General features: G+C 34.1%; 1 protein-coding gene across 13 annotated transcripts in view; it reads left to right on the top strand.

Moving 5' to 3' along the window:
- Window positions 1-14,151, top strand: part of Atf7ip (activating transcription factor 7 interacting protein) — a 136,536-nt gene that overhangs the window by 71,858 nt on the left and 50,527 nt on the right. For 10 of the 13 annotated variants that reach the window (XM_087214067.1, XM_013072535.3, XM_087214065.1 and 7 more), the window contains exons 3-5: window positions 2,851-2,937; window positions 4,650-4,798; window positions 6,364-6,501. In XM_087214067.1, coding sequence (XP_087070193.1) covers window positions 2,851-2,937; window positions 4,650-4,798; window positions 6,364-6,501 — 374 coding nt within the window. The remainder of the gene's footprint in view (window positions 1-2,850; window positions 2,938-4,649; window positions 4,799-6,363; window positions 6,502-14,151) is intronic. The other 3 variants (XM_087214064.1, XM_013072534.3, XM_004845838.4) reach the window with 1 other exon arrangement.

Below are 14,151 nucleotides of genomic sequence, written 5' to 3'. Positions count from 1 at the left end.
TTGATCAGCACCTTCCTCTCCCATCTCTTACATTGTTTTCTAGAGAAAAAGGAGAATGATATTCTAACTGCTTTCTTGGTCAAACCAAAGCATAATTACTGACACTTTCTTAGGTCCCCTTCAGATTAGCATGGATACCTTTCTACTCTTTATGACATGTTATTAGACTTAAAATCAGTAAGGAGGAGGGAATTGCTCCTATAAACAGAACGTCAACTACAAAACCTAGGTTGTTGAAAGTGAAAATAAAGAGGCAGGCCTAGTAGAAAAGGGGAAAAAAAATTTTCCCCCCAATATATCGTACTAGATTTTAGAGCTAAAGCTTTTTTTTCTTACTAAAAGATGGCTCTTCATTTCTAAAGAACATTGAGAGATAGACCAAGCCCTTTTTCGTTCTAGGGATTCGATGCAGGCAAAAATTAAATCAGTCTTTTTTTTTTTTGAGACAGTCTCATTATGTAGGTCAATTGGACTTGAACTCACCTTGAACTCATGGCAATCCTCCTGTCTCAGCCTCCTGTGTGCTGGGATTACAAGGGTGTGCCATGACACCCAGCTAAATCACAGACTTAAATAAAAGGCCATGAATACAGTAGGAGTGGTATTCGTGTTCTGGAAGTATAGAGAAAGATAACTATGAGAGCACAAGGTATATTCAGGGAAGCCTTTTTCAATATTTATATATCAGGGTTTTAATGAGTTTTATTCCTTGTATTGGCGGTGCCATCTCACCTAGTCAGATCACTCACCTAGTCAGATCAGAAACCTTGGAACAATATTTTCTATTAAGATCTTGAAGGAAATCTCATTGGCACTACCTTCAGAATAGATGTAGAATCCAATTCATAATTGCTGTTACCCCTGGTCTGAGATGCTATTATCAAGCTAAAGTGGTGACTGATTCACAGAAAGTGCTCAGTAAATATTTGTAGAGTAAATGCATAATTGATACTGTAAGAGAAGCATATCATATCATGAAGGACTATTGTTAACAGTATTGAAGTTTTATGAGGGAAGTAGGGACCTATTGAAGGATTTTAAGTGAGAAGAAAGATAGGAAATTTGTATTGTGGGAAGATAATAGGGAACAGTATTCAAGATGAACTTTACTCATTTATCCAGTAGGTATTTATACAGAATGTAGCAGTGGGGCAGGTCCTTAAAAAAAAGCATTATAAGTAAAAAAAAAAAAATTGTATCACAGCAAATTGCAGCTTGTGATTTAATGAATTTATGCATTTTATCTTTGTCAGAATTTTTTTTGTCAGAATTTTGATAGTAGAGCAAATTGCTGTATATCTTGTGGTTTCTTATTTAATATTATTTGTAAAAGATGACAAAACATTTTGTGCTTAATTGAAGCCGCCAAGGAGCCAGCTATTTTGGGCCAAAAATAGAAGTCTAAACCTTTAAGTGATTTGTTGTAGTCCTGTTATCCATCATGTAATGATTTAGTTAGGAGCTGGGTTAATTGACCAAAAGGCCATTTCTGATACCTCTGTGATTTTATTTTTTGTAATATAAACCCATGATTTTTTTTTAAGCAATATTTTTGGTAGCACTCTTTTTTTCATGTTTTATATGCCACTTATGAAAATTGCTTAACTTTCCTGAACATTATTTTTTTCATCTATATGATAGCAAAAATACAGTATAGGATTACCGTCATACTGAAGCTGTGTGGTAATATATGTCAAACACCAAACTCAGTTGTTGACACTGTTATCAAAATAGGTGTTATTTTTAAGTAAAGCGGTTATTATATTTAGGATAAGCTCTCCATTTCTCATGAGCTATCCTATAACTATTAAAATAACTTCATTTCACCTTCTAGACAAAATACTAGTTTTGAATTTAGCAGTAGTTTGTAATATTTTAGTAGTTGTCACAGCTACTTACTTTAGTTTTAATAATTGAATGTAAAGGAACCTGTGCTTTATAATACTGTTTTTGCACTTTACTTATTTATTTTTTTCCCCCATTAAGTTTATTGGTACATTTTAGGTATAAAATAGTTACATTCATCATTGGGATCTTGTACCATTACATGAGTATCTTGGTTCTTATATTTTTCCCCTTCCCCTGCCCTCCCTTCACCCCTTCACCCTTCCCTATTTGCAAAGACTTTGTTTCCATTTTCTTCCTTTTCTCATATTTTTTCTTTTCCCTTCTTTCCTATCCCCTACCCCTCCCACTTCCCCTGCTCCTTTAGATCTTTACTTCCTGTTACACAATATCAATTATACATTTTTTAAATTATAATCTTACGGTCTAGGAGACATTACCACAGATTTTACAGAATTTAAAAGGACATAGAAAGCATATTACAAAAATCTGTTTTGAAATAAATTTGACAACTTCTAAGAAGTGCCTTGGAAGACAAATTAATGAAACTAACTCTGGAGGAAATATAAAATTTGAATAGTATCTATTAAAGAAAGTATATTCCTAGCTTGAAAACACGTATATGACAACAACAGGCTCATATATATTTTAACTGATGAATTATATCAAACATTTAAAGCAGAAAAAAGAAGGAACACTTCTCCCCTCATTTTAGGAAATCAACATTGTTTCACATTTTATTAATCTTATTAATGATAGAAAATTACTATGAAGATTGCTTGTTTTAAAATCTGTAATATTACTTTTCAATATTGAGTTTACTATAAATTGCAGAACAGTTGAATGTGGCCTTGGTTCTTTAATTCTATCAGTTGATGCTCTGACATTTTGAGACTCTGGTTTTATTAAAGGTTATTTTGGTAACAGTATTTACCAAACCTGTAAATTAATGAGCTGTTGTGAATTCCAGTAGAAATAAAATTTCTTTTTTTATTTTTATTCCAGCAGAAGTAGAGAGGAATGAAAAGGACACCAAACCTGAAGAAGAGGAGCAAGTGATAGATGAAGAAGACAAAAGACCTTCTGAGAAAAGTATGCATGCACAAGCAAACTTGAAGTAGTTTGAAAAATAATTCATTGTTTCTAGTTTTAAGATCATTGAGTATCGATTTCCACCTATGAGGTGATTGTAAAAATTTGCAGTTTAAGCCACAATTAACTCATTTCCAAAGATAACTGACTCAAGTCCCTTGAATATATTGTATATATTTCAGTGATTTAAAAAATTTTTAAGTATTTTTTGTTGTCTCACAAAAATTGATTTAGGCTTAAAATTTAAGATAGCTGACTTGGGAAGAATTGTTTTAGATTTTTTTAATGAATGGGACTTAGAATTTTGTCTGGGCTGATATACATGAATGATAGTTATGTTTCAGTTACTTAAGGCTCTTCCCAAGAAGAGAAAGGATAGGACTGAGTGTTGTTAGGTTGATAGGAAGATCACTGGATTAGCTGTCCAGAAACCTGAGTTCTGTAATTCTGCCTGTCATCTTGCTCTCCAAGTATGACCGTAGGTAAGTTATTATAAGAGAGTTACAGATTAGAACTGGAATTTAAAAATTAGCCACAAACATATGATTATAGTCATATAAGGGAATTTGCTTTCAAAAGTATGGAGATTTTAGTGCTTGAAGTTTTTATATATTGAATAAAACCAGAAAAAATTTGCTTATGATCCTATGAATGTTAATATTATTTGAAATAGCAGTTTTGTAAGTGAAGATCTTTGAATGTTCACTTTTAACCAGTTGTATTTTTATAATGCCATTAATTACTTTCATATATTTGAAATTTTTTAGGATATGTTAAGAATTGTTACAATATTATTTTCTTTTTTTTTTTGGTACCAGGGATCGAACTCGGGTCCTTGTGCTTGCGCAGCAGGCAGTGAAACCACTGGGCAAATCTCCGGCCCAGTATTGTTATTTTCTTAAGGTTCATGATAAAGAATTTTTCCTATATTTACTGAGGAGGTGTAATTAATTCAGATTATGTGTAGTTGATAGAAATCTGTGACATGAGAATGATTATTGTATTTTGTTGGAAGATTCATTTGCACTATGAAATTTAGCAAAGGCAAAGAATATGAGATGATTTCTACATTCTGTAAGACACATTCTGTAAGTCGTTAGGCAGTCTCCCCTTCCCCCTCCCCTCCCTTCCCCTCCAGATATAGCTCAGTACTTCCTTGGTTTAGTCCTTACTACTGTCAAAAGACAAGAGAGCTCGCCCCCAGCCCACCTTTTTCCTTAAATTTTTAGACAGTGCCTTGCTACATTGGCCAGGCTGGCTTTGAACTTGGGCTCTTCCTGCCTCAGCCTCCTGAGAAATTGGGCTTGTAGATGTGCACCACTGCACCTGACCAATTTTCCATTTTAATATGAAAATTGCAAGGAAAGAATGTTCTGTATTTACAGTGTATGTTGTTTAGCCACTAAAAAGTTCTTATATGGGGCCAGGGATTGGCTCAGTGGTGCCGATGCCTGCACCGCCTGCCTCACAAGCTCAAGGTCCTGAGTTTGATCCCCGGCACCTCCCCAAATGTTCTTATTCAGCATACTGAAAATCATTTCAAATTTAGTACTAAAAGCTATGTACTTCTTTTTCTAGCCCCAAAAACAATAAAATAATTGGTTAAGAATGCTATTATGATAGATAAAACCAATATTTTGCTCAATATGGAGAATAGGGATGAAGGCCTTTAATGAAAACACCTGTCTAGTCATTGTGGTTTTTGTTTTCAGATGAATTTTCTGGAAGAAAACGTTCTAAATCAGAAGACATGGACAATGTACAGTCCAAACGTCGTCGTCGATATCTTGAAGAGGAATATGAGGCAGAATTTCAAGTAAAGATTACAGCCAAAGGAGACATTAACGAGAAGCTTCAAAAGGTGTTGGAAATAAGTTAAAAGCTATATTGAATAAAAAGTAACACTTCTTATTCTTCTAGGTTTTTGACATTAGAGTATCCTATGTTTTACTGACATACCCAGTTTATCACCAAAAGAGAACGTGAAGAAAGTATCTGAGCTTAAAAAAATCTGTAATTATCATTGATAATTAAACTTTAAAATTTCTTGTAATCTGTATTTGACCACATGATTTATTTTGGAGATAGTAATTGATTATCAAAATGGAAGGGAAGCATAATGATACATCTTTACTTTGTTTTGTAACAAAACCGAATCTTTTTTAGCTTTTTATTCTTTTCTTCCCATACTGAACTTTGTTTCATAGTGAAAAGCATCAGGGTTTTATATGTTAATATTTTAATCTTCATAATCTCATTTCATGGTGCAAGTCTACTTGTTCTAAAATCATTGTTATGTATTCATGGTTAGTATTAAAATTGGTAGGAGCAGGGCTTTAGAAGGACTAGCAACAGGGAGTATATTTTGGAAACCTTTTCATATGTCTGTTAGGATAGAGATAGAAATAAGTATTTAGTATCCAGAATGTGCACACACATCTCTATAGCAAGTGCCTTTTGTAGAAAGGCATGTGAAACTAGACTTGTTTTTTCAAGGTCATGTGTGTATATTGGTGAAATTGTATTATGAAGGTTCTTGTTTTGTTTTTTTATGACACTAGGGACTGAACCCAGAAGCTTTCCACTGAGCTATCCTTGGCTCTTTTAAAATTTTTCTATTTTGAGACAGGGTCTGACTAAATTGCTAAGTTTCCCAGGCTGGATTGGAACTTAGGATCCTCCTGCCTCAGCCTCTGAGTGCTGGCATTACAGGCATGTACGACCATGCTTGGACTATCATCAAGGTTCTTCCACCAAGATACAGTACAAATACCTACACTTTCTAGAAATAAGAGTGAAGCAATAAAAAACTGCCCTTAACCCCGCACATTTCCTTTTTTTTGGTATATAGAAATAATATAACTTCTTTAGTTTTAGACTTGTATAGATATATGAAAGAATTTTGAAAACTTTGATGTGCATTGTGAGTTTTCTTCTTTAGATCATTGTTAACCATTGTAATGGTTCTTGGATATATGCCAGTGTCCTTTATGTTGTGGGTCCACAATGAGATTTTGTTCACTTGGAAATTTTTACAGAGTGTGATAATTAGTAACATTCTTAGTGTATTTCCCCAAATTTCAGTCTATAACAGATTAGAAATTTTAAAAGCTGGTTCTTTAACCAGTTTCCTTTAAGTGGTTTGAATGTGATAAAACGGCATGGAAAGAAAACACTAAAACTTGAAATTCTTTTCTAATTTTCACCTTCTGGAAATTTTGTTTTTCATATATATTACCCTCTTGAGGTATATATTATATATACATGGAAGTCGGGAATTTCAGTAGATACTATTGATCTATGAATTTTATTTATTAAATTTGGCATGTTTTATTCATTAAATTAATGCGCTGCTATCAGTATTAGTACTTACTGATTTTTACTTGCTGAATTGCCCTTGCATAACCAAGGAACATGTATTTCTAGGTTATGCATTGGTTGCTGGAAGAAAAATTGTGTGCACTACAGTGTGCTGTCTTCGATAAGACTTTAGCAGAATTGAAAACACGAGTGGAAAAGATTGAATGTAACAAGAGGCATAAGACAGTTCTTACTGAACTACAGGTTTGTATGTTGACTTTGATCATATACCCATGTATCATTTTTACAACTTGTTTTTTTGGTTTTTATTTAAAGTTAATTATACTCATTTAAATTCTAAATACTAAAAGTAAAAGGAGTCTGTGTAGTTTCTTGGGGCTGCTGTAAAAATAGTACCATGAACAGGGTGATTGCATCAAAAGAAACATATTATCTCTTAGTTTCTTAGACTCAAAGTGTTAAGAATAAGGAGTTAGGAAGATTGGTTCTTTTGAGGGCTGATGGTATGAGGAGGAGTCTTTTCCATGCCTCTCTTACAGCTTCTGTTGGTTTGCTGACAGTCTTTGATGTCCCTTGCTGCCCCTTTCTTTGCTTTATGGAAGCATTACCTCAATCTCTTGTATTGTCCTCATGGGGCATTGTCTTTATATGTGAGCTTGTGTTCAAATTTCCCTCTTCTTAAGGACACCATTTGTATTAGGTGAATACCTTGAATAACTTCATCTAAACTAAGTTCTTTGTAATGACCCTGAGGTACTGGTTGCTCTGAGTTCCTTATATGAACTTGTAAGTGACATAGTTCAATAGATAATAAAAATCAAAAATTATCTAACTTGGTGCTTCTTAATTTTTTTTTTTCCATCAATGAAAGCTTGGCATCTAGCATGCCATAATTAGTACTAAATAACATTTTTAAGGGATGCTTTTTCTATTAATCTACTTATTCCATATCATTTAAAATATTGTTACTTTACTAATCCATATTTGTTAATAGTTACTGCTTTTCATTTTTATTAAACATAGCTATATATTAATCTATAGTACCAGAGCTTCTGGACAGCCAAAATGAGTACGTATATTCCAGAGCTTAAGAAAGTTTTTATCAGTTTATTCATTCTGTCATAAGTAAATGTAGTTTCCTATTAGGCTGTTGTAAATATGAGCATAGTTTCAAGAATTTTGAGTTGTAAACCACTTGCAGGACCTACTTTTTCCAAAGGAAGGATAAGTGTTTCTTTAATCAGTTTTTCACAATTAAAAAACAAATAGTCAAATCTAAGTAGAATCTACATGTAGTATGTCTTCCAGGCTAAAAGTTATTTTCTCTTTCATACTGTTACTTTTTTTGATGTGAAACTTTTTAGTAATAATGTTTTTGTAGTATAATTTTGTAATTGATCATTTAGGAAAACATTAGTCTTGATTCTCAACTTATGCAGGTCTTTCTGTAGTGATACTGTTATCTAATTATTAAGTTTCATTTTACTAGTACTAATGAAAATTTTGAATTAAAACTGAAGATGAGTGAAGATTGAAGAGAATAATTCATTATTTTTCAGTAGTCTTCTGCCTCTGGCTGTTTGTGTGTGGGCATGCATTTGAGAGTGTTTGAGACAGAAGCTCACTGTATAGTTCAGCCTCTCCTTGACCTGTGCAGCGCACCCATGCTGGCCTTGAACTTGCGGTGATCTTCCTGCCTCAGCCTTCTGAGTGCTGGGATATAAGCATGTGCCACCATGCCCAGCTTACTATTTAGTATTTTTAAAGCCAGAACTTTTGACTCTAGTTTTTAGTTAAGGTCTCATAACATTTAATGTTTATTTGTGCTTAGATGTTTCTTTGTAGCTTCTGACACTGAATCTTTCCAAAGCTAAACCTGTGATCCCCCAAAATAAATAACTCATTGGTCTTATTACGGACAGTTTTTGAGCCTTTGGAAAATTTTAGAAGGAGCATCTTCCCATTGTTCTTGTTGACAGTTCTTGAGTTCCTAGAAACTAATTCCTCTCACTCATTGTACACAAACAGTGAGTTGCCATTTTACAACTTTTTTATTTTCTGAAAGATCTATCTTTTGATTACTCTTTTTCCTGGACTTGGGTCCATCCACCTGTTGCTGGAAAGCCAGTGTTGGAAAGACAAGAGTTGATTGGAAGGAATTAGGTGGGGCTTTTTTGTTTTGATTTGTTTTCTAGATTAATTGATTGATTGATTGATTTATAGACATGGTCTTACTAAGTTGCCTAGGCTGGGCTCAAACTTGAGGTCTTCCTGCCTTAACCTCCCGAGTCCCGGGATTGTAGTGTGCATCACTTTGCCATATTGGAAATCACTTTTATTCAAGGGTTGTCCCTGAGAAGATGAAGGGGCAGTCATCCTCAAAGCTCCATTTTAGAGAACTCAGGACTTTTTTAGGGAGGGAAGAGAGGAATGGAATCAGAGGGCAGGAAGACTAATGCTGAATTGTACATTCAAGCTTCATAACCTGCTCTGTAATTTAGACTGGGTTTTTCCTCTTTTTTCTGCTGCAATATCCTCACTATAATAATCAACCCTAGTCTCCTGGACTAGTAGTCTCTGCTGTGTGTGTGTGTGGGGGGGTATATGTCTATTTTTTTGAATGAACATTTTTTCCCTGAAAGGTAGACATTATCCCACTTTTAACTGAAAGAATAGAATTAGCAAGTTCTTGGCCCCACATTTTGATGTTATCTGAAGACTATCAGATGTTCTGGGTTCTGTAAATCTAGAGAAAAGTTACTGACTAGTAAGTTTTCTCACTCATATCTTTTTAGTTCCTTTTCTCAGGAGAAGCTAACCTTGCAGTTAATCATTAAGAAACAAAAGGCATCTTTCCCCTGAGAACATGGCAAGGTGGCTAAAGGCAGTTTTAACCCATTAGCTTCAGTCAGAAGTATCATCTACAGCCAAGGTAATGGGAGATTAATAATATGTTGCTCTACTGTGTGACCTCCCAAATTAGTAATTTTAAAATTTAAGAGCAAAAGAAACTTGAGGGTTTACATAGGTTTTCCCTCAGTTGCACTCTCTTTCTGTTAGGTCATTGGTATTGAGGTCCTTGGTAATGGTACCAGCCTTTTATATGACCCTTCTGTACTAGTTTTTAAGGTCTTCCAAAATGTTTACTAATATTTCTGAAATACTGCTTCATTTTCTTCTGTGTCACTCATGTTCCTCATTTGTGTACCACTCAACCAAGTATTTGTGATTTTTTAAAGATTATAGTTTGCATCTTGTAGTTTTTGATTCATGTTTCTTTATACCTACCAGTTACTGTTCTACACAATATTAATGTTAATAGAATTTTTATATCAGTTTTTCAACTTCATATTTCTTCCCGTTTAGTCATCCATAATGATCTTCCCTTATCATGCTGTTTGATTAAATATTACCAAGTCCAATTTAGTTGCTTTTTCTGTTTTCCTAATATTTTCAGTTTTTGTAGAAATAAAATCCAAATAACAAAAGAACTTTTAAAATATACAATTCTTCAGCATTCAGTATATTCATAATTTGTACAATCTGAAAATGAAGCCTGTGCCCATTAAACAGGAACTTTTCATTTCCTGCACCCTTTAGCCCTTGGCAACCAATAATCTTTCTGTTTTTATTGATTTACTTATTTTATATATTTTATATGAATAGAATCATATAACATGTGACCTTTGTTTCTAGCCTCTAATGTAGTATGGTGTTTTTCGGGAGCATCCACATTGTAGTATCACTGCTTTGTGCCTTTTCATGACTGAATATTCCATTATATGGGTGTGTGTGTGTGTGTGTGTGTGTACACATTATAAACATACTACCTTTTGGTAATGCATTACTCTGTTAGTGGACATTTGAGTTGTTTCCACTTTGGCTATTGTGATGAGTGTTGCTATGAACATTTTCATACAATTACTTGAATATATGTTTTCAAATCTTTGGAACATATACCTAGATATGAAATTGTGGTTCATATATTAGTAATTTCTTTAACTATTAGAAGAACCACCCAGTTGTTTTCCAGAGCCAGTTGTTTTCTAATAGCAGTGTAAGAGTTGTTTTTCCACATTTTTTCAACACTTGTAACACTAATGCCTCAGTTCATGAATGCTCCTGTTTGCAAACAAAAACATTCAGCAAAATTTGCTTCTATTCACAAACTCTGCATCAGGTGACAAACACGACCATGGACATCTTTGTCACACAACCAAATGCAGCCATTCCCCACAATCATAAAACAAATTAAGTTCATAAACTGACAGACCACTATATTTTCTAGATTTTTTTCTTGTTAACATATCATATTGTGGTGATGTAATATGTCATTGTGGTTTTGATTTGCATTTCTCTAATGAGTAATAATGTGAATCATCTTTTCATGTGCTTCTTTTACAAATACTTGGTTAGAAAAATTTCAGTTTGTCTTTGAAGTCTGGCTCATTTTAATTTGTTTTAATTTTTTGTTTTTTATTTTAGTTTTTTACTCTTTTGTGGTTTACTCTTAAGAGCTCTTTATATATTCTGGATGTTAAACTTACCAGACATATGATTTGCATGTGTTTTCTGTCTGTTCTGTCAGTTGTCTTTTTAGTTTCTCTTTTTTATTTTTTATTTTTTTCCTTTGCGGTTCAGGGATTAAATCCCAAAGGCCTCTACATGTTAGGCAGGTATTCCACCATGGAGTTATCACTTCATCTTCTTTTTATGCTTTTTTACTGCATTTTATGCAGTATAGTTGCTTAGCTATCAGTAACATTATACTGATGATAAATTACCCATGACTCACTTAGCTCCTTTGGACATTATTCGAAACAGTCAATTTGTCTATTAAGTACGTTGCCCAAGTTTCCTTTTTACTCTTTTGCCTGCATGAATGGGCTTTACTTTCTTGTTTCTTTTTTGTTTTGTTAAGAACTGGATGTTTTAAATTTTTTTATTTTATTAGTACATGTTTGTAGCACATGGTGTTTACATTCATCTGGGGGAGTGGGTACATGTACATAGTACAGCTTGTTTCTTTTTTTAATTCCCTTCCCCTTCTCACCGACCTCCTTTTGTCTACCTCTAAGTCCCCTTTCCCTATTTTCATTCTTGTTGTTATCATTACTCTTAGTTCATGTGTATGACATAGAATGTTTACATCATTGAGGTTATTAAGTTCCATCAATAGCAGATCTTAATTCTACTTAATTCCTTCTTCACTCTTCCTCTTCCCTCCCCCTTGGTCTCCTCAACCCCTTCTGGTTTGTAAGAGATCTATCCCCTTCTTTCTTCCTATCCATCATTCATTAGTCTCGTTGTTTGTACTTTGCCTAACTCTAATGAGAGACACTGTACAGTATTTAAGTTGTGTGTCTGATTTATTTCTCTCAACATTTATATTTCCCAGATGCATCCATTTTCCAGCAAATGTGGGTTGAATTTATCCTTCTTTATAGCCAAGTAGTATTCCACTATGTATAGATACCACATTTCTTTATCCATTTCTCTGTTGATGGGTATATCAGCTACTTCCAGGATGTAACTATTATGAGTAACTCTGCTGTTAACATTGGTATACATATATCACTGTAGTATTATGTCTACCTCTTTTTTTTTTTTTGGTTGGTACTGGGGATCAAACTCAGGATGAAGATGGAGAAACAACCCCAGACACACTCAGCCACCTCATCTTTGACAAAGGAGCCAACCACCCTCACTGGAGGAAAGATAGCCTCTTTAATAAATGGTGCTGGAAAAATTGGGTTTCAATTTGTCAAAGATTAAAACTAGACCTATATCTCTCACCATGCACTAAACTAAAATCCAAATGGATTAAAGATCTAAATATTAAAACAGAAACGCTGAACCGGCTGGAAGAGAGGTTAGGCAGAACTCTTGAAGACATCGGTGTAGGAAAAGATTTTATGAACAAAACCTCAGTTGCCCATGAACTAGCACAAACAATCAACAAGTAGGATCTCTTCTTACTAAAAAGCTTCTGAACAGCAAGAGAAACAACCAACAGTGTGAAGAGACAACCTGCAATGTGAGAAAAAATTTTCACCTGCTGTTCCTCAGACAAAGGTATACTATCTAGAATCTATAAAGAACTTTAAAAAATCAGACCTCCCAAATTGAAAGACCCAATCCAAAAATGGGCATCTGAAATGAACAGACATTTCTCAGATGAAGAAGTAGAGATAGCAAATAAGCATGAAAAAGTGTTCAACATCACTGGTCATTCGAGAGATGTAAATGAAAACAACGCTGAGATTCCACCTCACTCCAGAAAGAATGGCTGCTATCATGAAATCAACCACTAACAAATGCTGCTGGGGCTGTGGGGAAAGAGAAACCCTGCTCCACTGCTGGTGGGAGTGCAAACTGGTGCAACCACTGTGGAAATCATTATGGAGATATCTCAAAGAACTAGGACTGGAAGTCCCATTTGACCCAGCTATTTCCCTGCTGGGAATCTTCCCCAAAGAATTAAAAGACTCATACCACAGTGATATATGTGCATCCATGTTCATAGCAGCACAGTTTGTAATAGCTAAAGCTTGGAAACAGCCCAAATGCCCATCAACTGGAGACTGGATAAAGAAGATGTGTTTTTTATATATATATATATACACACACACACACACACGTATATATATATATATATATATACATGTATATATAATGGAGTACTACTCAGCCATAAAAAATGAGAAATTAGAGACATTTATAGATAAATGGATGCACATTCAAGTGATAGTCTTAAGTGAAATAGATAGGACACATGTTTAAATACCAAATAGTTTCTCTGGTGTGAGAAACTGAAAATGTAAATAAGGACTAAAGAGTGCAATAGATGGTGTGAAATAAGAATAAAAGGGTCAAAGAGAAAGGGGAAGTTGGAAGGGGTAGGGGAAAGGAAAGAAGGGAATGGAATTAGCATGAGAAAATGAACAAATAGAAACAAAGCCTTTATAAATAGGGATGGAGGGGTTGAAGAAAGCAAAAGGGCAGGGGAATGGGGAAAAAGTAAGAACCAAGAGAGATTATCTAAAGATGCAAATTTCCAATGATGAATGTCATATTGTGTATCTAAAATGTACTAATAATATCAATTAAAAATAATAATTAAAAAAAAACAGCTACAAAGAAACAAGTGAGCCAAGCGTGATGCCATATGACTCTAATCTCAGCTATCTGGAGGCTGAGCCAAGAGGATTGCCTTGAGTTCCAACCGGGGCTACATAGTGAGTTCAAGGCTAGCCTGGATTACATAGCAATACCTTGTTTCAAAGAACAAAACACCTGTAGGCTATGATCAAAACAAAAATGCATGGGAAATTTATAATCTTAAATTCACTGTTAAAATACTGAAAAGGTAAAAATTCATTGTTTATCACCAGTGCTAGGACAAAATAACAATAAGAAACTAAACCTCAGAAAAGAATTAAATATAAATAAACTAGACAAATATTGGAGAAGGCAAGAAGTAAAAAGCCAGAGGAGAGTCTTTAAGAAAATGTTTTTAAACTATAGCCTTGTATCAATGAATCTATTTTATCTTAAAAAGAAAGTAGAAAACCTAGAACTTTGAGTAACTTTATTAAAATTGTAGTCAAAGATCTATTTTTGAAGAAATCATTGGGCCTAGAAAGCTTTGCTGGAACATTCTGACAAATCTTTAAAGAATAGATAATTCATATCTCTCTCATACAATAAACTATTACAGAGGCAGAGAAAAATGAGGCTTCATTTTATAAAGCACGCCCAAATGTGAAACTCCATAGGATAAAAAAATACATAGTAATTTTATTTCCTAGTATGTGTCTTGCTGTGTATCGCAGGCCAGCTTTGAACTCACTATTTAGCTTAGGTTGGCCTCAAACTCTCCATTTTCTGCTT

The sequence above is a fragment of the Heterocephalus glaber genome, unplaced genomic scaffold, assembly GCF_053883595.1.
Source record: "Heterocephalus glaber isolate CG9 unplaced genomic scaffold, H.glaber_assembly_v1.0 deba00001444, whole genome shotgun sequence".
In the NCBI taxonomy this organism is placed as follows: domain Eukaryota; kingdom Metazoa; phylum Chordata; class Mammalia; order Rodentia; family Bathyergidae; genus Heterocephalus; species Heterocephalus glaber.
This window is presented reverse-complemented; position numbering and strand designations above follow the sequence as displayed.